This window comes from Mus caroli, unplaced genomic scaffold (genome assembly GCF_978045245.1).
Source record: "Mus caroli unplaced genomic scaffold, Mus_caroli_1 scaffold_2, whole genome shotgun sequence".
NCBI lineage: Eukaryota > Metazoa > Chordata > Mammalia > Rodentia > Muridae > Mus > Mus caroli.
The window spans coordinates 24303917-24331695 of NW_028227257.1; the positions used below are offsets into that span (position 1 = coordinate 24303917).

The 27779-nt window shown below is 44.8% G+C and overlaps 1 protein-coding gene and 1 non-coding gene across 2 annotated transcripts in view; one reads left to right on the forward strand and one right to left on the reverse strand.

Moving 5' to 3' along the window:
• Positions 1 to 27779, forward strand: part of Pigu (phosphatidylinositol glycan anchor biosynthesis class U) — an 80726-nt gene that overhangs the window by 47383 nt on the left and 5564 nt on the right. The window contains exons 8-11 of the mRNA XM_021181322.2: positions 10190 to 10344; positions 12406 to 12549; positions 14388 to 14512; positions 18570 to 18712. Of these exons, the coding sequence (XP_021036981.2) occupies positions 10190 to 10344; positions 12406 to 12549; positions 14388 to 14512; positions 18570 to 18712 (567 nt within the window). The remainder of the gene's footprint in view (positions 1 to 10189; positions 10345 to 12405; positions 12550 to 14387; positions 14513 to 18569; positions 18713 to 27779) is intronic.
• Positions 2661 to 2763, reverse strand: LOC115030435 (U6 spliceosomal RNA). The gene has a single exon (XR_003836035.2). It is a non-coding gene; the product is annotated as a U6 spliceosomal RNA (small nuclear RNA).

Below are 27779 nucleotides of genomic sequence, written 5' to 3' on the forward strand. Positions count from 1 at the left end.
GTATTTTTTTAATTAGGTATTTTCTTATTTTACATTTCATATGCTATCCCAAAAGTCCCCCATACCCTCCCCACCCACTCCCCTACCCACCCACTCCCACTTCTTGGCCCTGGTGTTCCCCTGTACTGAGGCATACAAAGTTTGCAAGACCAAGGGGCCTCTCTTCCCAATGATGGCCAACTAGGCCATCTTCTGCTACATATGCAGCTAGAGACTCGAGCTCTGGGGATACTGGTTAGTTCATATTGTTGTTCCACCTATAGGGTTGCAGACCCCTTTAGCTCCTTGGGTACTTTTTCTTGCTCCTCCTTTGGGGGGGTCCTGTGTTCCATCCAATAGCTGACTGTGAGCATCCACTTCTATGTTTGCCAGGCACCGGCATAGCCTCACAAGAGACAGCTATATCAGGGTCCTTTCAGCAGAATCTTGCTGGCTTATGCAATGGTGTCTGAACAAATGTAATTTTAATGGAGCCTGAATACAGCAAGGTTTAAAATTTAAACAAGGTAAAAAATGAAAAATAAAACTAAATAGATGATAAGTAGATAATAGTTACTACATAGATAATAGATACCATATAGATAAGAGATAATAAATAAATAGATACTGTATAGATAACAGATGAAAATAGGTAGTGGGGCGGTGGTGGCACACGCCTTTAATCCTGGCACTTGGGAAGCAGAGGCAGGTGGATTTCTGAGTTCGAGGCCAGCTTGGTCTACAGAGTGAGTTCCAGGACACCCTGGGCTATACAGAGAAACCCTGTTTCACACCACCCCCCAAGAAAGAGAAAGAGGGCTGGCGAGATGGCTCAGCGGGTAAGAGCACTGACTGCTCTTCCTAAGGTCCTGAGTTCAAATCCCAGAAACCACATGGTGGCTCACAACCACCTGTATGTAATGAGATCTGACGCCCTCTTCTGATGCGTCTAAAGACAGCTACAGTGTACTTATATATAATAATAAATAAATCTTTAAAAAAAAAGAAAGAAAGAAAATAGGTAATAGATACTATATAGATAATAAATGAAAATAGGTAATAGATACTATATAGATAATAAATGAAAATAGGTAATAGATACTATATAGATACTAGGTGATAAACGATTGATGGTTGTACCATGTCAACCTTTCTTCTGTACTTGAGATTTCTCAGAACACGACAAAGGGACTAGGAGACAGTTTCTGGCATCTTGGTTCGGACATCCTTGGTCTAGCTTTCGTCTTTAGTTTCCTTAGTTATAAAATAGGCCAGCAAGATGGATCAGCCTGTAAAGCAATTGCCACATGAGCCTGACAACCTGGGTCAGATCCCCTGAGCCCACAGTGGAAGAAGATTCCTCATTTCCCAAAGTGGTCTCCTGACTTCCACACCCACACCAAGGCATGAGCGTATCATGCTTCTGGATCATGCACATACACAGACACACACACAAACACACACACACACACATATACAATAATAATAATAATAGTAATAATAAATGAAGCTTTGAAATGTAAAGTGGGATAATGGCACCTGTTGAAACGGTTAATGCATGTTGGGTACATAGAATATAGTGTAATGGGAGTTTGGTAGTATAGTTACTTGGTATCACATGACAACAACGTGGTCATGGAACGAACGGTTACCAGCTTGTAAATATGTGTAGCAACGTAGGCAAAGAAAACTACTTCTCTTCTAGAAGCAAAGGAACTCTACAGTTAGTGTGCTTCCTCTTTTGACAACATAAATCTGCCTTGATTTTGCTGGTGGCTTCTAGAGACTGCAAAATGTAGATAGTGGATAAGCTAGTGTCTCATCAGAACCAAAGGCAAAGGCTGTTTTTCTGTTCTCTCAGGAGACACAGGGTCAGAAGCAGGGATGCTGCATCTGGCTCCCTGGTGAGTCACAGATGAAAATGATAGTTTGAGCCCATCTGGTCCCTTCCCCCAGCCCTGCTCTTCCTTTGACCTTGGCTTGGAGCCTAGTTTCCAAATTAGAGAGACGCTTACAGTGTATGATCTGATAGCACGCAGAATAAAACAGAGAGCCCTGGTATGCCCAGCACTGGAATCCACAGTGAGAAACAAGCTTAGTGCACAAGACTGAGAACCTGGGTTGAGCCCCTCATAGTGATACACGTTTGTAATTCCAGCCCTCAGGTGACTGAAGCAGGGGGATTGTCCTAAGTTTGGGGCCAGCCTGATTACATAAAGGGGTCCAGGCTAGCATGGGCAACATAGCAATCAAAACAAAACAAACAAAGAAGTGGGGGAGGGGAGAAAAGACTTGAGGCTGTGATGTTGGTGAGGGACACTAGGGGTCAGGCTAAAGGAGCTCCTGGCACCATCCAGGAAGGGTTTTTCTTCCCTCCTCCATTTAGCTTGGAATTCTCTCTCTGTCTCTGATCTCTCTGTCTCTCTCTCTCTCTCTCTGAGGTTAAAATTTCCTACATAGGGGCTGAAGAGATGACTCCATGACTGTTAGCCCTGGCTGTTCTTTCAGAGAACCCACGTTCAAGTCCCATCATCCACGTGGCAACTCACAAGTGTCTGTGATCCAACACCCTCACACAGACATACATGCAGGCAAAACACCAGTGCACAGGAAATAAAAATAAATCTTTTAAAATTAGGAAAAAAATATCCTACATGCCCTTTTGGACTTCAGAGAATCTTACAAATATGGAACAGTTCATGAGTTTGCGTGTCATCCTGTGTAACATACATGCTCATCTTCTCTATCATTCCAGTTTAAAATATGTGCTGCCAAAGTGAGCATTTTGCTTGGAATTCTTTTTTTCTTTTCTTTTTTTTTTGTTTTTTGTTTTTTGTTTTTTGTTTTTCGTTTTTTGTTTTTAAGATTTATTTATTTCATGTATGTAAGTACACTGTCACTGTCTTCAGACACACCAGAAAGGGCATTGGATCCCATTGCAGATGGTTGTGAGCCACCATGTAGTTGCTGGGAATTGAACTCAGGACCTATAGAGGAGCAGTCAGTGCTCTTAACTGCTGAGCCATCTCTCCAGCCCCACTTGGAATTCTTACAGCCTTGGATCCCCATGAGTGCTTTGAGACCCAGTTCTCTGTCAATGGCAACAACAGACACCAGGCTCTTTTGTAGGCACTCTTTTGATTCTTTTTTTTTTTTTTTTTTTAAATACAATCTGACCTCTTGTCTTTGAATTGAAGAACTTAAGCCTATGGTTTCCATACTTTTCTGTGTCTGAGGTCGTTCGTGACGCCTCACAAGGGGGTCCGTCCCATCAGAGTTTTCTTGACAATTTGCAATTGTATCTTTCCCAGGCCTTCTTTAAGAGAAGCCCTTATTTAGAAGTTTTATGTCCTGTTCCAATTCCCCAGCATTTTCTCTTTGCTTCCTGTACGGCTCCAGGGCTGAGGTGGCAGGTGTGTTAGCTTTTTCCTTTTTCTTTTTTTTTTTTTTTTAAAGATTTATTTATTTATTATATGTAAGTACACTGTAGCTGTCTTCAGACACTCCAGAAGAGGGCGCCAGATCTCGTTACGGATGGTTGTGAGCCACCATGTGGTTGCTGGGATTTGAACTCTGGACCTTTGGAAGAGCAGTCGGGTGCTCTTACCCACTGAGCCATCTCACCAGCCCCCTCCTTTTTCTAAATAGGCAAAATACAGGGCAAATCAAAGCACTGAACTTCTGGTCTCTCTACCTCACTCACTAGTCAGCTACTCTAACCCCTCATCCCCTCATTATGTTCCAGGCTAGTGAGAGACCCTGTCTGAAAGAGAGAGAGAGAGAGAGAGAGAGAGAGAGAGAGAGAGAGAGAGAGAGAGAGAAAGATGAGCAGTACCTAATAAGGAGTAACACTTATGTGCACCCATATGTGCATACACACAAAGGCACACATATATACACTCAAGTAATGGGAAGTGCAAATTTAAGATGAATTTTTAAAAACATAACCTTTTTCATGTAAATATGTGTATGTGTTTACATGTGTGGGAGGCAAGCGTGTGTGCAGATGCACATGAACATGTATGTATCTGCCTATAGATGCCAGAGGATGATATTGACTGACTTCATTGATCACTCTTTACCATGTATATTGGGGTAGGCTGATATCTCACTTGAACCCATAATCCCCAATTCGGCAGCTACTAGGCAGCTTGAGTCTCATAACTGGCTTTTCCCCTTTTCATATCATGGAGGAAAATGGTTTCTATGGAGATGTTTTAGAGCACTGAGGTGAGGGACTTGAATTAAATAAAGCCCAGTGATGGAGCACTAGCACAGGTCAGTGTCTAGCCCTGAAAAACCCTCTCCCCTCTGTAACAAGGTTTGGATTCTGTCCCGAGAAACTCTCAACAAGCAATTTGAGAATACTTCTCCCTAAATGTTTATATATGTTAGTAATAGTTTACCTCTGGGATATTGGGTGTACATATCCATGAACCTTCAAATAGTGCCACATTTATTTTGTTTGTTTTTGTTTTGAGACAGGGTCTGTCACTGGCTTAGAATAGGCCAATGCAAACAGCAAATAGGCTATGCTGTTTAGCCAATGCACCCATGAAATCCCCGTGTCTACCTCTCCAGGGCTGGGATTGCAAGCACACAGCACCAAACCCAGCAGTGATTTGCATAAGTTTTGGGAATCAAACTCAGGTCCTTGTATTTGCATGGCAAGCCCTTTGCTGATATGAATTATCCCATCAGCCTTTCTGGCTTCTTTTGAAGAATTTGAAGCTCTGTCTTCTTCACATAGAGCATCTCCTCTTAACCTTACCACAGTCCGCATGCTTCATCTCTGTTGTGCTTGTTACCTGTTCTGCCCGCAGGCATTGATACTTGTTTTTGTTTGTGTCTATGCATCCTGTGCTCGCTAAAAGGTGTAGTAGAATCAATGCCTGATCCAGTGAACATCCTTAGTGCCCATGCTGTGATCTAGAGACACCATTCACCCTTAAATGAGTTTCTTAGAGAAAGGGTGATTCCAGTACAGGGTGATCATAGAATGTTGTGACACCAGATAACAAGTCACCAGCCACTACTAAATTCACCCCAAAAGGACTCAAGATCCAACCTGAAGAGTTTCCCATTGACCAAAGATGGATTCAGTAGGATAAAAATTACTGGACCTGGGGACTGCGAGCGGAGCACAGTTGGTAGAATACTCGACCGGGTTTCACTCCCAGTGCCACACAATACAATCAGGTATGGTGGAGTGTATCTGTAATCCCATGACTAGGGAGGTGGAGGCAAGAGGATCTGAAGTTCCTGGTCATTCTTGGCTGCACAGTGAGTTTGAGGCCAACCTGGGTTACATAAGACCTTGTCTCAGAAAAACAAAACGAGAGCCATGAAGATGGCTCAGCAGGTAAAGGAGAAGCCTGATGCCTAAATTGATATCTGTCCCCCCATCCCCCACCCCCTACTCCCATCCCCTGTGGTGGGAGGAGAGAACCAACTCCTGATAATTGTCCTCTAACCTCCACCTGTGCCTCACACATATACAAGCAAATAAGTGCACACCACTAAACCTGTACAGTGAATGGCTTTTGCATGACATCCACAGTTGACACATACACAAGGCTTAACAAATACACCCCAGCAGCCACAGCAGTAGCAGTAGCAGCAGCAAATCAATTTCAGTGTGCAAGGCATGGAGGTTCTTGCCTATCTCAACACTTGAGGGCTAATGCAGGAATATTGCTGTAATTTTGTGGCCAGCCAGGGCTATATAGCAAAACCATCTCAGCCTTGTATAGTAATTACACAGCTGTAATTGTATCACAAGGCAGGAGGATCATGACTTCAGGGTCATCTTCAACTACATAGTGAGTTAGAGGCCAGCCTGGGCTACATGAGATCCTGTCTCAAAAGAAACAAGCAAAAATCAAATCTTGTATTTCTGATGCTGGAGAGATGGCTCAGTGGTTAAGGGCATGTACTTCTTTTACAGAGGTCCCAAGTCCCTGCACCCATACTGGTGGCTCACAATTGTAAGTCCAGCCTGAGAGGAATTACACTCCTCTGCCTTCTGTGGGAACCTGAATTCATATATGAATACTTATACACAAATACATATACATACATATAATTGAAAATAGAGTAAGTCTTTTTAAAAAGAAAAAAAGATTATTCAAAAACAATGCAAAGAATTTCAGAGCCAGACATGGTAGCACATGTCTGTAATCTCACCACTTAAGAGGCTGAGGCAGAAGTATTGACACAAGTTCGAGGCCAGCCTGGGCTACATAAAGAGGCTAGCTGTGGGTACAAATCTAGTCTAAAAGAGAAAAGGATTTCACTTATGCCTCGCAAGGTAACAGGAGTAGTTCTTAGAACTTAAACTTAAGTTTTTGTAAATAGACTTAATAAATATTCTTCATCACTTTATGATTTCATGACTGTTTTCCCCACAGAACTTATCTTAAAAATAAAATTGTACCTTGAATTGATTCAGAATTTATAATTACAAATTTGCTAAGGAAAAACTATTTGCTATTCAAATGTCAACAGTAATACATTGAATTAAGTAAGTTCCCAAGAACAAGGTGCAAACAGAAACTTGGTTGCTTATTTTCTGCCTCCATCTTCCAAGAGGGAGGGTCATGGGCATCTGTTCCTATATCTGCTTTATGAAACCCCATTCTCTTAAAAAATGATTATTTAAGACTCTTTTATTAAGGTTTATTTTTATTTTATGTGTATGGGTGTTTTGCCTCCATGTGTATCTCTGTACCGCCACATACCTGCAGTGCTCATGGAGGCCAGAAAAGGGTATCAGAACTTGTGGAACTAGAGTTATAGACAGGAGTCAGCATGTGAGTTCTGGCAATCAAACCCGGGTCCCTTGGAAGAAGAGCCTGTGCTCTTATCCCCTGAGCCATCTCTTCAGCCCCTGATAGATCTTGTGATGATAGAAAATGTTCTGTACCTGCCTGGTCAATACAGTAATCAATCACATGAGCACAGATACAGTAGCCACGCGATAGACAGGAAAACACAAAACACAGCAGTCATAGAGTGCAACAGTCATAAGCCACATTTGCCTGTGTGCTAGTGAGGCCGGACAGTGGTGTTGTACACCTTTAATGGCAGCATTTGGGAGGCAGATCTCTGTGAGTTTGAGGACAGCCTGGTCTACAGAAAGACTTCCAGTCACGGCTGAAGACTAAAGAACTGAATTTTTACTAGTATTTTTCACTAATTCAGATAGTGCCAGCACATTTAAGGGAAGAGAGATGAGTGTCAGCAGAGTAGAACTGGATAGAGGTAAGCTGAGAGAAGAACATGGGGTGGAGTGGGTCCTTACATGTCTTACATTTTGTCTGTCTCGTGACAGTATTGAACTCTTATGCAGTTACTAGAAAATATGTGATATGAAGGTGAAGGGGACAATTCTGCAGTGGAAGTAAACAGAGATGGACAGGGAGTGCAGAAGAGGGCAGTGGGGAAGAGATAGAAATTAGAACAGAGACAGTGACATGTGGAAATGCCATAATGAAAGATGGGTGTGACAGTGCAGCCTGCAATCCTGGCCCTTGGGGGAGAGGCAGCACCAGGCCTACATGTGGTACACATGCTCACATGCAAGCAAAACACCCAGACACATAAAATAACCTTAAGAAGGAAAATAACATAATGAAACCTGTTCTGGATTTTAATAATAATCATACTTCTGCCTATTCTATAACTAGTTTTATTTTTATCTTATTTTATTTTTTTGAGACAGGATTTTACTCTGTAGCCTATGCTGACTTAGAACTTATTCTTTAACCCAGTCTGGCTTTGAACTTTGAGCAGTCCTCCTGTCTCAGCCTTCCAGGTATTGGGACTAACAGGTATGAGCCACTATGCCCAGTTCTATCCCAGAACTTGATACAGGTGAAGTAAAATCTTGTTTGTGTTCCGCCTCTTCCAAGTGGTCTGTTTGTGAGATTCACTGTTGCTTTGCACACGGTCCTCCTCAGTCAGTGTGCTTTACATGTGCAGCTACACTGCCCCTGGCTCCCCTCAGCCTCCCTAGTGTGCTTTGCGTGCAAAACACAGGTCACACGCAGAGGTCAGAGGACAGCTCTCTAGAAGAGTCAGTTCTCTCCTTGTCCCTTGCCGGTCTTGGGGGTTGAATTCAGGTTGTCAGGCTTGGCCACCTGGTGGTAGTAAGTACCTGCAGAGAGATAATTTGAGATTATGCAAGTCTGTTTCCTTTCAGAACCTCACCCATTAATATTTTACTTATTTTTTTTGAGACAGGGTCTCCCTGTGTAGTCCAGGCTGGACCCTTGAGAGTCCTCTTACCCCAGCCTCAGCAGTACTGATGGAGTTGAGGTGTGTGCTGATGTCCATATCTTCTTTGTCCTTTGAGCTGTGCTTTTCTTTTATGTGAAAGGCAGAGCAGTAGTAATTTAACCCCCGCCCCCCCCCCCATCAGTTATTTTAAAGAGTCCCAAAGTTAAAAGATGTTTGGGTTTTTTTTATCATTTTGGTTTATATTTGCTTTTATGGGGAAACAGGGACGAAGTCTCATATAATTCTGGCTGGCCTGGAAATCAGTATATAAACAAGGCTGGCCTTAACTTCACAGGATCTGTCTGCCTCTGTCTCCTGAGTGTTGGGATTAAGGGCCTGCGCCATCATTCCAGACTACTATTAGCTTTGAACATACTTACTGAACACTGTAAGTAGAGCCAGTGAGATGGCTTACTGGATCAGGGTACCCACTGCCAAGTCCAGGAATCCAAGTATGCTCTCTAGGGCCGACATAGTGAAAAACCAGAGCCAACTCCTGTAATTGTCTTCTGACTGACATAAGCACACCATGGCAAGTTTCGAGTCCATCCCTGCACATACAAAATAAACAGGATGTAATTTATAAAGTCCTGGTTTTCTTCTTTCTACTTTTGGAAGTTATTATGGCTTCAGTGTATATCTTATCTTATTTATCTGTCTGTCTATCTGTCTGTCTGTCCCATCTGTCCATCCACCCTGTTTTTGAGATTTTGTGTGTGTGTGTGTGTGTGTGTGTGTGTGTAGTCTTGGGTGTCTTGGAACTTACTCTGTAGACCCACCCCCCTGGCCTTGAACTCAACAGAGATCCACCTGCCTCTGCCTTCTGAGTGTTGGGATGAAGGTGTGCACTACAACATCCCACTTTCTTTTATTATTTTAAATTACATTTGAAAATTTGTTTTTTTGTGGTGATGGCACACGCATGCCACAGTGGGGGGTCAGTGGGAAACTTGCAGGGTTGATCTCTCTTCCACCATGTGGATCTTGGGGATTAGGCTTAAGGCAGGGTTGGTGGCAAGTGCTTTTATCCATCAATTCGTCTTGCCGGGCCGTGTATATCCTAATATGTTTCATAAAACTTTTACACTTAAATTCTTACATACATAAATAAAACATAATATTGTTGGATGTAATTTCAAGGTAGAATACGTATTTTCGTTTCCTACTGGTCATTTGTCAGTTTCCTGCTATGCCCTTACATGTTTGAGATTTTGCTATGTTGACACATGTCGGTAGGGTTTGTGTGGCATCACTGGTGTGCCATTGTCCTGTTGCCCAGAGCCCATGCTTCCTTCCTGGTGCAGCATCTTCTCATTGATGTTTGTGCACGTGTCCAGGATGCACATCTGGAACAGCATTAGTGGGTCTGAGGCAGAGGATGCACTTGTTTGTTTGTTGTTTGTTTGTTTTTGGAGACAGGGTTTCTCTGTGTAGCCCTGGCTGTCCTGGAACTCACTCTGTAGACCAGGCTGGCCTCAAACGCAGAGATCCACCTGCCTCTGCCTCCTGAATGACAGGATTAAAGGCATATGCACCACAATTGCCCAGCCCTGGATATATTCTTAATACATTTTTCAAAACACTTGTTTTGTTTGTTTGTTTGTTTTTTTGTTTGTTTTTTCTGGTTTAAGAAAGAATCATTACCAGGCAGTGTTGGTGCAAGCCTTTAATCTTAGGACTCAGGAGGCAGAGGCAGGCAATCTCTGAGTTCAAGGCCAGCCTGCCCTACAAAGAGAGTTCTAAGATGGCCAGGGCTACACAGAGAAACCCTCTCAAAAAACAAAAAACAAAACAAAACAGAAAGGAAACAGACAAATTGTAAAGTTTTGTGACGTGGCTTGGTTTTATAGGAGGGATCTACATGCATAAGCTGATAGCTGGCTTTTTTGTCCTTGGCATCCCTAAATGTCCTGTCTGGCCTCTCTCTTAGCGGCAGTACATCCCTGTTAAAGTGAAGAGCAGAGCCTTCTGGATCTTCTCGTGGGAGTACGCCATGATGTACACAGGAAGCCTGGTGGTGATCGTTTGCCTCTCCTTCTTCCTTCTCAGCTCCTGGGACTTCATCCCTGCAGTCTATGGTTTCATGTGAGTACAGACCTCTCTAGACATTTCTGGAAGCTAATTTGGTATTCATAGCTAATAGTGGAATCAGAAGGAGAAAACTATGCAGACAGTGTTTACAAAAAGGGCCCTCACCCTTTAAGAGAGCCTCTGACATCCAGACTGCTGGCCAGTCCCTAGGAGTTCTGATTACAAAGTGTGAGAGAGCCCAGTAGGTAATATCTGCATATCATTGTGGGGAGGGACTCAGGCATGGGGGAACGCTTACCTGGGACTCCGGGCTGTCTCCCTGTGGTAAATTCTAAGCATAGTAACTTGTTCACTTTGAGTTCTTTGTGTTTTGCCTTGGATAAGTATCTGTAACACCTGGTGAATAGTTTTTCCTGGCTTTCTACTGAGCCAAAATTCTACTCTTTTTCTTGTTACTCGGGAAAGGAAATGTTGTTATAAGACCATAGACTTAATCTAGGCAAGCATGTGCCATGCACCTGCAACCCTAGCAGCTGGGAGCTGGAGGCAGGAGGATCGGGACTGAAAAAAAACTGTTGGCTATATATTAAATTCATTTGCAGCCTGGGCTCTATTGCATGAATCTTGTTTCAACAACTGCCCCCCCCACACACACACACGTGTGCACACACACATACACACCTCTACCTATTTATCTGCCTACTTATCTGGGTTAGGGAATACTGTGTCTCTCTTGCCCTTCTTTCCATTCACTCATTCATTGCCTTTTTTTTTTTTTTAATTATGTATTAAAGCTAGATTGGTAGTGTATGCCTCCAATCCCAGCGCTTTGGAAGCAGAGGCAGGCATCTATGAGTTCAAGTCTAACTTGGTCTACATAGTGAGTTTCAGGTCACTCAAGACCCCATCTCATAAAGATAAAAAATCAAAACAAACCCAATACAATTAAAATAATAAAATTATAAACAGGGATCTGTATGTGTGTGTATGTATATATATATATATGTATATATATATGTGTGTGTGTGTATACATATATATAAATAATATGGTAGGGGCAGTAGATAGTACTGTTGTCACTGCCCAGCCTAGTGCCCCTTGCTGCCTTCTTTCTTTAAAACACACACACACACACACACACACACACACACACACACACACACACGCGCGCGCACTTAGGAGCTCAGGATGTAGCCCACTGGTAGAGTGTCTTTAGTATTCTGGAAGTCCTGAGTCCCATCCCCAGCATTGGAAAAAAACCACAAATGTTTGCTCTGCTTTTGTGTGTGTGTGTGTGTGTGTATACATTTAGGTAGCATGGACTTTTGGAAGAGCCAGTATTGTAGCCAATTCTTTTATGATTTAAATAGACAAAAGTCTTCCAGATAAGCTTAAAATTTTCAAATGAGTTTTGTGGCCCTGGGGATTTTTGCACAACCTGCTGCTGGCTCCTGAAGCCCTTGGAAAACTCGGCCGCAGGCTCAGGCATGCAGTTCTCTGGCTCTTGCTATGGGCATGTGGAATAAGAATTGGGAGGAGGGAGCAAGCTTACAGAGCTTGTTCCTCTGGGCAGGTCTTTCAAATGCCCAAAATAGATTTTGTTTATTTAAGTCTCCTTCCTCTTGCAATACTGGATTGCTCCTGATTGTAAACCGGCCTGGTGTGGAGAAAAGGGGCTGCTCTCTCAGTTTCTCGGATGGATCCCTTTCTCATTTCAGATTCTTTTAGCTGGGTTTTGTTTGCTTGGGTTTTCCTTGTGTAGCCCATTCTAACCTTGCACTCCATATCCACCATGAATGATCTTAAGCTTTAGATCCTCCTGCTTTCTCATGTGGGCTTAGTACAGTTCTGGAGTTTGAGCCCAGGGAACGGTGCATTCTGGGAAAGCAGTCTGCCTTAACTAGTATATATTATAGCTTCTGTTCTCTGGATCTTCAGCCCTGCATTTGGTAAATTATCTGTATGGGGTTATCTAGAGAGCTCTTTTATGACTTTTAAAGGGACGGTGCCATCCTTGGTCACCTAGTACTGGCCCCAAGTCTTGAGGAAAAAGCAGGGCAAAGCCAACCATTTGTAACTCTGCTCTTTTCTCTCCCTGTGTTTTCTTAATTTCAGACTTTCTGTTCCAGATCTCACTCCAAACATTGGTCTTTTCTGGTACTTCTTTGCAGAGATGTTTGAGCACTTCAGCCTCTTTTTTGTCTGCGTGTTTCAGATCAACGTCTTCTTCTACACAGTTCCGTTAGCCATCAAATTAAAGTAAGTGTGAAGCCTGCAGCTTATTTGTCCATGCTCCCCACTGTAGCCTGTCAGCACTTGGCAGTACTCTCAGACAGAACTCCACCATCAGGCTTCTGGCTTCATTAATCAGGTCAGCAGTTGAGAGTCACACCCAAGTACAATCTGCACGGAGGATGCTCTGGAGCCCTGGGCTCACCTGAAGGTGCCTGAGACCACGTTACTACTCACTCTCATCACCATTTCGGGCAAGAGCAGAGGTTACACTGAGGATGGCTTTGTGGATAGTAGGTCTGGTTGGATTTTCTTCATCAACAGCCCAATTATGATTTACCCTAAGGGACTCTAGTTGGGCTACTTGGAAGGCTGGGCATGCACAACCCTTTTTAATCTTCTGGTTAGTTTTCCTGAAATAGGGCTTACTGTGTAGTACATTTCTACAACAGAGCTGTCATATACCTTTATAGCTCTGTGAAATAGGTTGCTAGCAAACTCGGGAACTTGGAGGCCAGCTTTAGAGTTGAGGACTTCTTGCTCAGAGAGTTACACAGCCTGCAAGCAGTGGAGCTGGGATTCACACATAGTTTGTCTGACTCCAGAATCTGTATTCATCCTCTTGGGCCATGCCAGGCTCCTAAGGAGAACCGTGGTTCCATCCCCCTGGTTGGTTCCATCCCCTTGGCTCCAGAGCAGCTGACAAAGACCTTCATAAGCAGGCATCTAGCTCTCGTGCAGAAGTCACCCTCTGCTTGTGTCGAGGGGCTGTTCCAAGGGATGTATAACTGCCATGTGCCCTATGCTCTCCTCACCTTTGCTGTGAGACATGTGAAATACCAAGGAGAAAAGCATGGTGGATTAGGAGCTCTGCAGACAGATTCAGGCTCCATCACTGACTTCACTTCTCTGGGAAGGACAGGGGACAGGAATCTCTGCCTAGAGGGCTGGCCTTGGTGTTGTGAGGATCCTCTGAGATGACACAGGAGAAACTTTGCACAGAGCTCAGCATAGAAAGGGGGCTCAGGAGAAAGGAGCCGTGATAGTTTATTAATTTAAACCAGTTTTAGCTGTTATTAGTTTAGGTCCCCAAAATTCTGTTTCAGAGAGAGACATGGTAGCTCTCTGTAATCCCAGCACCTAGGAAGTAGAGGCAAGAGGATCATGAGTTCAAGGCTAGCCTCATCTACATAGTCACTAGGACAGCCTGTTCCGCATGAGACCCTATATCAAAAAAGAAATTCTGGCTCCTGAAGAGCTGAAAATGCTGAGTGTAACTCTCAGTGTTCTTGTTTCTCTGACCGTAAACAGTAAGCAAGCTATCAGCCAGCAGGCACTTCCTGTCTTGGGACCTGTCGCAGTGACCTTTGCCTGATTTCTCTTGACAAGCAGTCATTTAGAATTCTAATAAGAAATGCTTAACTTTTTTTTTTTTTTCAAGACATGGTTTCTCTGTGTCCCCTTGGCTGCTCTGCCTGCCTCTGCCTCCTAAGTCCTGGGAATAAAAGTGTGCACCACCACCACCCTGATAAGGAATGCTAACTTAATTTGCTTCCTTTGGTTCCCAGGGGGCATGCTGAAAGCTAGTACAGACAGGAGGAAGCCACTGGTGGGCATTGTCCCTGTAAACTGGCTTGCTGGTGTTTGTCTGGTTCTCCTTGCCACCTCTGGGCATTTGATATCTGTAGTTTCCTGCCCTGCTACTGAGGCCTGGCTCATGCATGCCTTCTGAGTAGTAAGGTAGCCTTTGCCTGAAGGACCCCTAGGGAGTACTTTTGGCTGGTGAAGTAGGTTCAGGGGTCTCTAGGGTGGGCCTAGTCCCTGGCTAATCTATCTGCCTGTTTGTCTTCCTTGCCCTGCTCCAGGGAGCACCCCATCTTCTTCATGTTCATTCAGATTGCCATCATCTCTATCTTCAAGTCCTATCCAACTGTGGGGGATGTGGCCCTCTACATGGCTTTCTTCCCCGTGTGGAACCATCTCTACAGATGTGAGTATTCCGACTTTCCTCACTAGGGATAGATTCAAGTGCAGCTAACTGCCAGGCGAAATAGCTGAGAGAAGGAATTGATACGCATTTACTGGGCACCCATTGCTGGCAGCACCGAGAAAGAGGAGGCAACTGAAGCATGCATGTGCTTCTGTGCCTCCTGGTCCTGTGGTCAGTGATGGAAAGACTAAGAACAGTCGCTTAGAGCATGTGACTGTGTTCCTGACTGCTGTTGCTCATTTTGTCTTTGCATCAGCTTTGGAGGTAAGTATTTCCTTTACACAAATGAGTTAACTGAGGTACAAAAAGATAGAGCCACTTGTTCAAGGTCCTGTGACTGCTAAATAGAAAGACTAGGAATTGGAGCCTAGCTCTCTAGGCCTTGCCCAGTGCTGTCTAATCCTGGTGTTTGTAATGATGACCGTGTCTAGTCTGTATTCTAGTATAGAGTGGCTACTACTATTATACAAAGTTTTTTCTTTCTTTCTCCTCTATTTCCAGCTTTGTGGCATAGGGTTTCTTATTGCCCAAACTGGCCTTAAGCTCACTGTATAGCTGAAGATGACCTTGAACTCCTGATCCTCCTGCCTTCACCTCTCACATCCAGGTTTATTGGTGTATACTGTCATGGACAGATATTTTTTCCATTACTTTGTTTGTTTGTTTGTTTGTTTGTTTGAGACAGATCCTAGACTGTAGCCAAGGCTATCCTGAAACTCACTATATAGCCTAGGCTGTCCTAAAATTAGAAGAAGTCATCCTATCTTAACTTCCTGAATACTGAGATTACAAAGAGCCATGGTGTCAGTAGAAACTGAAATTCTTGTTTAAAATTAAATATATGAAGCTACATGTGACCAAGCTTCTTATTGGACAGTGCCAAGCTTCTTATTGAACAAGTGTAACTGTAGCCTTTGGCTATGAACATAGGACTTCCTGCTTCCTATAAAGACCCTTCTCAATTCTACCCATTTCTCTCGAGGCTCCTTTAGGGTAAGATATCCTTACACTCAACATGGATTCTAACACAAAAGAATCAGCAAATGACAGGGCAGTGTGGCACACAACTTTAATGCCAGTACTTGGGAGGCAGAGGCAGGAGGATCTCTGAGTTTGAGGCCAGCCTGTTCAACATAGTGAAGCCAAGACTACACAGAGAAACCTTGTCTTGAAAAACAACAACAATCAAAAAGGGGGGGGGGGGGAAAGAGTCTGCAAATGTATGTAGAAGGCTGTTGAAGCCTCCCCTCCCGTGAGGGAAGCGGAGCCCAGGTACCCTCCTGGTTCTGTCAGGGAGCTGTGATATGCAGCCAAGTGTCAGAAGCGAACTCCTAGGGCAAGCTTCCCAAGAAGTTAGTTCCTGTTGTTTTGTCTGGGTGTCAACCAGGAAGTGAAACTGGCCAGCTGTGAGTAGGAACCCTACCTGTGAGAGTAGCCCCGGAGTGAAGGTAAACAGTGAAGTGGGCAGGCCACGCCCAGACCAGGTGTGTCTCTCCGGCCTGGTTAGAATGGTGACCAATCTGAGCTGACTGAGAGGAGGTGGCATCTTCTGCTTGTGACATCCTCATTTCACAGATAAGAATCACCCAGTGATGAATCACGAGGCAGTTGGACTCTATAGGCGTGCCTTGGTCTGTGGGAGGGTAGGGCTTCAAGCACTGGTCTTTCCCTGTCCCAACCAGGTTGTTTTCCTTAGCTGTCCGTCCTAAAGAGGGCATTGCCCTTCCTCAGAGGCGTTGTGTAGCATTCTCACGTTGCTGAATTCAGTTTGTAGACAGACAGGCAGACTACAGCTTGAGTCGACACCCTGCCTCTCCCAGGCAGCTTCTTTAGCCTTTCTGCGCCTCTGAATTTTCCTTTTCCGTCCACGAGATGAAGACAGTAAGTGGGGCTTCCTGGTATGAATCTATAACCCTAACACTTAAGAGGCTGAAGCAGGAGGATAGCAAGTTTGAGGTTAGCCAGGGCTACAAAAGGGAATTCCAAGCCATATGAGACCTGACTCCAAAAAAAAAAAAAAAAAGGTATTTTTTCATGGATTTTTGGTTTTGTTTGTTTGTTTGTTTGTTTGTTTGTTTTTTGGTTTTTCGAGACAGAGTTTCTCTGTGTAGCCCTGGCTGTCCTGGAACTCGCTCTGTAGACCAGGCTACCTCCCAAGTGCTAGGGTTAAAGGCGTGCACCACCCCTGCCCAGCATGGATATTTTTTTAAGTTTGAAAAAAGAAAATATGTTAATGGCACTGCAGTTATCATCAGTGATAATTAACCAGGGCATCCCCTGCATATTTCAACCATCAAAGCTGACGGTCTAGCAGCCAGGGACATTGAAATAAATATTTTTTAAACGTGAAATAAATTATTTTATGCCCACAGAGATGATGGGGCAGAGAAGGAGGAAATTTCCAGAAACCTAGATGATCTTATAGGCTCTACTAGAAGAGAGAGGCATCAAGTGATTGTGTAAGGAGTTCATAGACACAGCATATCCTAAGTTCCTGAGAGCATAGTAGTCAGCATGCTTTGTGCTGTGTGCACTGTCCAGGGACTCCTAATGTTTGGAGCACCTATTTGGGATTTGTTCTCTCACTAAGTGACTTTAGCTCTGGCCTTGGGGCCCTGAGTAGACATTTTGTGAAGTCTTTTGTTCTAGTTGAATATAGTTAATATTGTAGGATGTCCCATTGAAATACTAGCCGCTAGTATTGATCTCCCAGGTCCCACCTTACCTGTTTTCTTGCATTGGCCAGTGGAAGAGAAAAGAAGAATAGACCCTGCCCTGGACATGTCTTTAATTCCGGCACTTGGGAGGCAGAGGCAGGTGGATCTCTGAGTTGAAGGCCAGCCTGGCTTACTGAGTGAGTTCCAGGACAGCCAGGGCTATCTCCAAAAACAAAAACAAAATAAATCAATAAGTATATCACAGTCATTGGCTTCTGCAGCCTTGAGTCAGGATGAGTCAGACGAGACAAATGCATACTTGTGGTATTAGAGAACAGCCTGCTGGCAGAGCTGGTGCCAGCCTGCAGTGTCCAGCTGCAAAGCCAGCTACCACAGGGCTCAGGGCTGGAGTCGAACATGTGTTGTATTTCTTTTTTAATTAGCTATTGTATAAAGGTAAAAGAATGTTGATTAAAATACAAATAAGTCATAAGCATTACGCTGTAAGTTCCTATGTATCTAGCAATGTAATTTAAGAAAAGAAATACCTTGCTGACCTTTGAAGCCCCCTAACTCCCTCCATTACCCTCCTGGTGAGACTGGACACTTCTGGTGACATTTTATTTCTGAATGCCTGAGGCTCGAGAGGGAAAGGGCCTTGTCAGAAGTCCCTGGTTTTCAGTGTGGTGCAGCAGATTGGATAAGCCACTCAGTGACTGTCTGGGGAACTTGACTCCATCTGACCTAGCAGGTCTGATGAAGGGTGTAGGCCCTTGGTCATCTCTGACACCTCCTGGTGCCTGGAACAAGCTGTACTGTGCCCCAGGTCCCCAGTTCCACCTGCTCTGGCATAGAGCTTTAATCTTTTAGCCTTCCAGCCAGCAAGAGTGAGTAGCAGTTCCCTGTTCCTGCAAAGGTCACCATTGGCCTGAATCCAACTAGATGCCAGCGAAGGTCTTCCAAGAACATTGAAATGTCTCTTTGCAGCCCACAGACTGCACTCATGGCCTCTTTCATCTCTGTACTTGGGTCTCTTTCCTGTCACCCATCTGAAGCCTTTGTCTCCAGCCATGTTGTACCCAAGAGGGGAGGTTGAAGAGTAGAAGACAGGTGTTTTCATGGAATGCCTCACTACTAGGCTTAGAAGCATTCGCAGAATTGCTGATTGCGCCAGTTTTAAGGCAGACAAGCCTTTGGTGGGCGGAAAGTCTTCAAATACAGATCCCCAGCAATTGTGGGCATGGGGAACCATTCACCTGGCTCTGAGGTTTGTTCCTAGCACACAGTGTTTCTGGGAGTGCTCTGCCTTTGAGCCATCTGAGCTCCCTGTCCTGTGACTATCACAGCAAAAAGGGTATCAGAGACTTACTGCCAGGCTAACTGATCACCTGTCTTTGCAGTCCTACGGAACATCTTCGTCCTCACCTGCATCATCATCGTCTGCTCTCTTCTCTTCCCTGTCCTGTGGCACCTATGGATTTATGCAGGAAGTGCCAACTCTAATTTCTTTTATGCCATCACACTGACCTTCAATGTTGGGCAGGTAAGAGTTGAGGGTCGCACAGGGTCAGGGTGTCATTTTGAGTCTCAGGCTATCAGCTGAGGCCCTGGGTTCCCACCCTGTAGTTTTGACTATGCAGGGGTGTGTGGGGTGGCAGTTCCTCTGTCTTTGATCTCACTTGGGTAGAAGGAGCAGGAGAGTGAACAGCATGAAGTTGAATCTGCCATACATGTATTAGGTACCGTGCTGAGCGTTGCTTCAGTAAGGCCTTACAACAAATCTAGGAAAAGATATCGTTATCCCTGGTTTATAGTTGAAGGGCTGAGGCTCTCATTCACGGTCAGTAGAGCTAAGAGCTAACAAACTCAGGTAAGCCCCAGCTCCAGAGGCACCCCCTTTTATTACCCTGTTAGCACTGACAGTACATCAAGTGTAATATGGTGAACAGGTCAGGGTGAAGACAGCTTTGTGGGCTTTGAGGACAGTAAAAGCAGAAGCAAGGAGCTAAGGAATGGGATGGATTTCCTGTTGGCTGTACAATAAAATAACAGTGTCTCATACAGCCCAGGCTGGCTTCCAAGTAACTGTGCAGCCACGGAAGACCTTCATCTTCTGATCCTCCTGCCTCCACCTCCTGAGGTTTCATCACCATCTCTGATTGTTTTGTTTTTCGAGACAGGGTTTCTCTGTGTAACCCTGGCTGTCCTGGAACTCACTTTGTAGACCAGGCTGGTCTCGAACTCAGAAATCCGCCTGCCTCTGCCTCCCAAGTGCTGGGAGTAAAGGCGTGCACCACACTGCCCGGCTCCATCCCTGATTTATGTAGTGCTGGGGATAGAACCCAGGGCTTTCTGGATGCTTGGCAAGCATTCTAACAACTGAGCTATATCCCTGGCCCCTGTTGTTTTATTTTTTATTTTATTTGTTTAAAGATTTATTTATTTATTATATGTAAGTACACTGTAGCTGTCTTTAGACTCTCCAGAAGAGAGCATCAGATCTAGTTACGGATGATTTGCTAGGATTTGAACTCAGAACCTTTGGAAGAGCAGTCAGTGCTCTTAACTGCCAGCCTGGGACTGGTGTTTTCTGTGTAGATGTGGCTGAAGGATTTTCATCCAATTCAACCATATATGGTATATGAACAGCAAAAGAGAGGTCTCAGCCCTAGTGGTAGCTTCTGACGGTGAATGAGCAGCGTCTCTGCTTGTGTCCTGCCAGGGCAGGGATCTGAAGGCTTCAGTGCAGTGTAAAATAACCCAGGGCCAGGGGGTGCTTGTGCTTACCTGAGCCCCTTTCTTCTGCACACATCCCAGCATCTGCCTGTAATCTTGGCTCTAGTTTTGCTCAAGAAATGAAATTGGCAGTGTCTTTTGAGGCAGCCATGCGACTTGCCAGATCACAGCTTTCTCTTCTGTAGCTGCCTCTGTGAGAGGAAGGTCCCTTAATACCAGGGGCTACTTGTAACTCATCAGGTGACATCAAAAGCAAGAGAAACTTACTTAGTGGAAAAGAGGGTTTGGGGTTGAGCTAGAGACCAAAGGCAATACGCCCAGTTATATTTGTAGCTGAACTATAGCGATCAGCCAAAGTCTTAGCATCATTTCTTACCTTTAAAGGTTAAGAAAAAGCTTTTTATTACTGTGTGTGCGCCTGCCCTAGGAGGTCAAAAGAGAGCACCAGCTTTCTTAGAGCTGCAGTTATAGGAGGATTGAGCCACTGAATGAACCTCCTGAGACCCACACTTTGGTCCTTTGCAAGAGCAGAAAGCACTCTTAAGCATTGAGCCATTTTTCAGCCCCCAACCTTATGTTTTGAGAAAAGTCTCTCACCAGAACTCGGGACTCACCAAGTTAAGTTAGGCTAATCAGCCAATAAGTTCCACGGATCGTCCTGTCCACCTCTGGGTTACAAGAACGTGCCACCAGGTCTGGCTTTTCATGTGGGTGCTGGAAGTCCACCCCGTGCTCCCATGCTTGCACGGAAAGCACTGTATTGACTGAGGACTCTCCTCAGCTCCATCATTTCTTAACCTTTATTTATTCACTTGTTTATTTTCATTTTATGTGTTTGAGCGTTTTGCCTTTTGTATGTATGTACCAGGTGTGTTCCTGGTGCCCATAGAGGCCAAAAGAGGGCATAGGCCTTCCTGTAATTGGAGTTATAGGTGTTGTAAGCCACCCCAAGAGTGCTGGATTGACCCTGAGTCCTCTGGAAGAGCAGCCAGTGCTTTTAACTGAAGAGCTTTTTTCCAGCCCACATTTCTTACCTTTTAAAAACATTTTGAATGCATTTTTAATCACATAAGTAATAAATTTATTGTTGTTACGGGAAAGAAATCAAACAAAAAAAATGTGAAATGGAAAATAAAGTTCCAAGGTTAGGCCTGTAGCTCAGCAGTGACGTGCTTGAGTAGCATGCTCAAAACCCAAGGTTAGATCCCCAGTGTGGACGTCTGACGGTGGGTGTGGCGGGCCACACATGGCTTTAAGCGCTGCACTGAGGAGCAAGATCAGAGCTCAGTGCCACCCTTTCCTCTGAAACACGGTCAGGGCTTTCCTGGATTAATAGTAACACCATCTTAATAATAGAAGTCTTTATTGGGATTTAGGAATCTACTCAGTGTACAGTGTTTGCCTAGCAATCTTTGCTTTTGTGTTGGGAGGTGCATGCAAGCACGTGTGTGTTTATTGGGTGGGGAGACCATAGTTGATGTTGGGTGTCTTCTTCAGTCACCCTTCACTTTATTTTTTGAGATAGCATTTCTCCCTGAATCTGGCACTTGCCAATTCAGCTATACGGGCCAGCCAGTGAGCTCTAGGGACCCTGACTTTGCTTCCCCAGGACTGTGATTAGTGTATGTTACTACACTTGGCTTTGTAGCCTAGCTCCTGGGGACTGAACTCAGGTTCTCATGCTTGTTTGTGCTTTACCAACTGAGCTATCTCCCAGCCTCCCATTCCCCTTTTTGGAGACAGTATCTCTTCTTCTTAGGTTGGCCTGCACTACTGAATAGGCTGTGCTAGCCTCTAACTCTTAGAGATCCTCCTGCCTTAGCCTCCCAAGTGCTGGAAGTACAGATGGATACCACCACACTTACTTCTATTTAGCATTATTTTTTTTAGATTAGTTTATTTATTTTATGTATATGAGTACACTGTAGCTGTACAGATGGCTGTGAGCCATCATGTGGATGCTGGGAATTGAACTCAGGACCTCTGCTTGCTCCAGCCTTGCTTGCTCTGGCCCAAAGATTTATTTATTTTTTTTTTCTTTTTCTTTTTTTTTTTTTTTTTTTTTTGAGACAGGGTTTCTCTTTATAGCTCTGGCTGTCCTGGAGCTCACTTTGTAGACCAGGCTGGCCTCGAACTCAGAAATCCGCCTGCCTCTGCCTCCCGAGTGCTGGGATTAAAGGCGTGCGCCACCACGCCCGGCTTTGATTTATTTATTACTATATGTAAATACACTGTAGCTGTCTTCAGACACACCAGAAGAGGGCATCAGATCTCATTATGGATGGTTGTGAGCCACCATGCGGAGGCTGGGTTTTGAACTCAGGACCTTCAGAGGAGCAGCCAGTGCTCTTACCTGCTGAGCCATCTCTCCAGCCCTTTATTTAGCATTCTTTTTTTTTTTTTTTTTTTTTTTTTTTTGGTTTTTCGAGACAGGGTTTCTCTGTATAGCCCGGGCTATCCTGGAACTCACTTTGTAGACCAGGCTGGCCTCGAACTCAGAAATCCGCCTGCCTCTGCCTCCCGAGTGCTGGGATTAAAGGCGCGCGCCACCACGCCCGGCTTATTTAGCATTCTTAGGATCCTGATTTTGAGTTCTAGCATTGCCAAAGGGGGAGGAGGTAGGGAAGAAAGGTAGAAAAGCAAAGAAACAAGATCCATCTATTCTCTCCTTTCCACCCAGATTTGATCATGCATTCAGGGTGGCGTGTGTCTTTTAGGCTTTATACATTTACAGGCCGATGTGAGAACATTTGTATACAATAAGAGCCTTTGGTTTGTGTGAGTCAAAAACATCTACAAACTGCTCCTGGACTTAGTGTTTTCACATAAAACACTCATCTTGCGTTTTAAAAAAAATAATTTTTTTTTTTTTCAAACTGAGTCTTGCTAGGTATAGTAGCACACACCTTTAATCCTGACATTTGGGAAGCAGACACGGATAGATCTCTGTGAGTTTGAAACCAGTCTGGTCTAATTGAGAGTTCAAGTCTAGCCAGAGCTACATAGTAAGACCTTGTCTCAAAACAAACAAACAAACAAACAAACAAACAAAACAAAACAAAACGGAATGAGAGAGATGCAGTTAATAGCTCTGGCTGTTCTTGAAAAAGACTGGAGTTCAATTCCTAGCACCCACATGGTGGCTCACTACTCTGGGGGTCTATGTCCTTCTCTGGCTCATGCAGACACTGGCATAGAGAAGCATAGAGATAAACGTAGGCAAAATACTTGTATACATAAAAAAGTGAAGCAGGCTGGGCAGTGGTGGCGCACGCCTTTAATGCCAGCACTTGGGAGGCAGAGGTAGGCGGATTTCTGAGTTTGAGCTCACCCTGATCTACAGAGTGAGTTCCAGGACAGCCAGTACTACACAGAGAAGTCCTGTCTTGAAAAAAGAAAAAAGAAAAAAAAAAAAAGGAAAACCAAAAAGAAAGAAAGAAAAGAAAAAAAGAAAGAAAAAGAGGCAGGGTTTCATGTAGCCAATACTGGCCTCACACGTGCTGTGTAGCTGAAGATGACCTTGAATTTGATCCTTAACATGCCTTGAGATTGCAGGCCTGTGCCACCATGCCTACTTTTATGTCATACTGAGGACTGAACACAGGCTTCATGCATGCTAAACAGGCACTGTACCACCTGCTACATCCTCCGCCTCTTCAGATGAATGCTTGTAATGACTCCACCATGGTCCTCGGGTAGGAGAGAGACAGACACTGAGTTATTAGACCAGGTGACCCTTGGCCGTTGGGATCTGAGGTTGCTTCTGGTTATTTTGCTGCTTGAAATGGAAGAGGCTTTTGTGTTCTCCCACATAGCTCATACGTGCATAGCAATGCTTCTAGGGTGGATTTTAAGTGGTAGCATTTGCAGAATCAGAAGGCATGTGAATGTTCTATTTTAGGAAGATATTAGCAAGTTGCTCTTCAGATTGTGCCTGCCAGCAGAGGTCCAGATAACCCCATAAGCTGGTAGACTGCTAGGCAACCTGCATACCTGTCACTGGCCCTTGCAGGTCTGAGCTCTGACCATAGAGGCTCATTGGGTTAAATGTTTCTGGAGGCTGTTGACCTTGAGTTTTGCTGCTGCTATTGCCACTGCTGCCACCACCAGATCAGTAAAAAAGGCTGTGTCAGGAAGGAGCACTGGTTTCCTAGGCTGCTACTCTAAACATATCAGTTGTTGTCCTGAGCTGGGGTTAGTGGCACAATTCTGATATTCTGATATTTTGGAGACTGAGGTATGACGATTACCTTAGTTCAAGCCCAGCCTAGTCATATAGAAAGACTAACAAAATAAAGTGAAAATAAAACAAAGATTATTAACCTGGAGTGGTGTTAACTAAAGAAAAGAGACCCTCACCAGGAAAAGGATGCTGTCCCTGTTCTTGGACCTGTGAAGCCACTGGGTGTAGATATGGGACATTTAGAATTTTCTTTCTCAAAAAACCAAAAAAAAAAAAGAAAGAAAGAAAGAAAAAAATTTTCTTATTAGTACTGTATGTCTCATGAAGTTCTCCTGCCTTGTCTATTTATTATCATTTATTTATCACTGCATGTGTGTTATATGTATGATATGTGTGATACATGTGCCACGACAAGATTGTGGTCAAAGTTGTGCATGGTTGGTTGAAGAATCTAGTAGGAATAAGATGGCCTTTCTGTTCGGCTGGAGGGACTGAGAGTAGTAACTGGATCTTCAGACTTGGAAAGCAAGAAGGGAAGGGGAGCAGGATGTGGTGGCTGGATGGTCCTCAGGTTCAAACTAGCCCAGGCTTCATGGGGGAAGTCAAACTAGTCTGTACATACTAAGGAAGGGAACATGGTGAGAGGAGGGTCTCGAGGGAAAGGTGGAGGTGCCGAAGTTAGTTTGCAGTTGTCTCCACCCTCTCCCCTTTGTCCAAACCTGGCCTCTTTATGTCCTCCACACCCAAGCCCAGTCCTACTTCTGTTTTGGCATTTCTACTGAGATATCAGGCACTCGGGGACATACGCATGCACCACAGCCTATTCTTACAAATACCTTTCTAGCCAGGAAAGCTATATTCATCTGACCTCCTTCTTCCCTCCCTGGTACAGGCAGATAAGAGCTGTTCAGAGTGACAAAAGGCCTCAGATTCCAAATAGATGCCCAGAATGCAGAGCATCTTTGACAGAAACAGCTAGCTTGCTTGCTTGCTTCCTTCCTTCCTTCCTTTCTTCCTTCCTTCCTTTCTTCCTTTCTTTTGTTTTTTTCGAGACAGGGTTTCTCTGTATAGTCCTGGCTGTGCTGGAACTCACTTTGTAGACCAGGCTGGCCTCAAACTCAGAAATCCGCCTGCCTCTGCCTCCCAAGTGCTGGGATTAAAGGCGTGTGCCACCATGCCCGGCAGCTTTATTTATATAGAATGCATAGAACACCTTGAGGTTTGTTTAAGTCTTGCTCAGTTCATTTTGAGAAATTCCATGTCCTGTTACAGAATGGATACATGTTGATTATTAGTCACCCCAGTAAGTGCTCTAGTGACTAAGGCTCTGTTCTCTCTCTCTCTCTCTCTCTCTCTCTCTCTCTCGGTGCCATTAAGTATTTTCTCATCATGTGGTACACATCGTTTGGTAATTAACCATTGCCTCAGAGTCAGTAACAGGAAATGACAATAGCAAACCATCTAATGAGGCTTGTGTGCTTGTGTGTGTGTGTGCTTGAGTGTGAGAAAGAAGATTGAAATCTCTGGTTGATTGCTTGAGGACTCGTACAGTTCCCTCACTGGTGACTTTCAGCACGTGACTTAACTTGTCAGATTCCAGGGTGATAATCCCACATCATACAGTGTTGTGTGGGTTTGATATGACCTGTGAGACCTATTGTTGCCTTCTATTGTATATACCTGCTGTTGTTTATACCTGCTGGCATATACAATGTGAAGGGTGTGCTCTCAGGTACACGCAGCAAACTCCTAGGGCAGTATTCAGGCCATAAAATCTCTCTCTCTCTCTCTCTCTCTCTCTCTCTCTCTCTTTTTCCTATTTAAAGTTTTTGGACAGGGTCTCTGTACCCAGTCTTACCTCTAGCTTGCTGTATAGCTGAAGCTGGCCTTAAACTCCTCCTCTTCCTGCTTCTACCTCCCAAATGCTGGGATTATATGTATAGCAAATTGATCAGTGATTTACATGTGCTCGAGTGGGCGCGTGCACACGCACACGCATGCACACACACACACACACACACACACACAGCTTGCATGAATATGGCTTTTCTAAAAGAAAAAGCCAAAGTGTCCCAACCATCCTAAATAAACTTAAGAACAGAGAACTCCTGGGAATCGGGCTTTAAAATTATAACTGATAGTGGCTCATGCTTACGGAGGGTTTACTGCAGCTGGCCCCAGATCTCTTTCATGTGGATCATATGTTTGTTTGCCCTCTGAGTCTTTGTCCATGTGTTTACAAGTGTCCTGTACTGGTGGAGGGTGTGTGTATATGTGTGTGTGTGCTCACTATGATGGCAGTACCCTCTAGTTGTTTCTCTTACGAAAACACCCTTGGTAAGCTTCCTTTGCTGTATATGAGAGGAGCCTCCTATTTGTTTAAGACCTGCAGGAGAGAGTTCATCCTGCTTCACACAGAGCTCCTGTTCTCTGCAGCCCTGTAGTGCAGGAGACATAGCCCTCCTTCCTTCTATGGAACAGTGTGTAGTGGAGAGAAGGGGAAATAAACAAGCAAGGCAATGCCGTGTGATGGGGTCAGTGTGGGGCTGGGAGCACGGAGCCAGGAACCAGGAGCCAGGCTGGGCGTGCTTCTCGGGGAAGTGCTTTCTAAATACAGTTCTGGAGCTCACAGACTCCAGGGGGTTCTAGGAGGAAGGGAGAGAAAGAGAGGAGGGGAGACCAGAGGAAGAGAGCAATGCTTATGCTACTAGAGGTTGTGTGGCAGTGGCTGTGCTCTCTGACAGAATGAGAACATGTCAGGGTTGCAGTGGTCAGAGCTGCTTGGCCCCTGGGAGCCTCATTCTGCTGAGGTTCGGGCTGAGCCATTAGTCTTCAACCAAGGATAAATGGGATGGGATCCAGACTCTGCAAACTGTATACTGCCAGGAGGAAAAGAGGTCTCAGCCTGGAATCCTGGCGTGAAGGAGGAAGCTGATGTCGTCTGTCACGAGTCTATACTGTGTTTCTTCACTTAGAAGGTGGCTGTGAAGACTCAGTGTGGGGTTGGACAAGAATGTTTTTAAGACTACTGTCCTACCTGGTCACATTGACTGGTGGAGAGTGTGTGCATATGTATGTGTGTGCTCAGTGTTTCCCTGGCTTTTTCTTTGTTTTCGAGACAGAGCCTGGGCTCTCTTATAGCCCCCGCTGGCCTCTAATGCACTAAGTGGCTGAGAATGGCCTTGACTTTCTGATCCCCCTCCCTCCACCTCAGGTGATGGCCTGTGACATCACACCCCGCTTCCCTGGTGTTTTGCATCATTAGAGTTGGAAGGCGAAGCTGTTTACTGTCCGTCCTTTGCAGTGTGTGCTTGGGTGTGTGAGTGGGTAGGCCAAAGCTCAGCAGCTCAGCTCCACAGTCAGCTGTCACCCTCCTCGGGCTTCAGCCTGCCTAGGCTCGGGCAGGTGGCCAAGGAAGCAGCTGTTTGCCAACTATGGCAACCAGTTGAAGTCCCTAAGAGTGTCAGTGTCTCCAACAGAAGCAGCCTAGGGACGAGACATACTGAGGTGATCACATCTGTGTTTCCAGGAGGCTGCAGTCCAGATGCTGACTGGTCAAGGTGGACAAACCAATTGGCTCTGAAGGCTCAATCTTATTCGCCTTTTCCAAAAAGAATCCGGTAGAGTAACAGAGCTGTAAACTGGGGAGAACAACCCCAGAGTGTGTGTTAGGGCAGGGAGGATCAGCCAG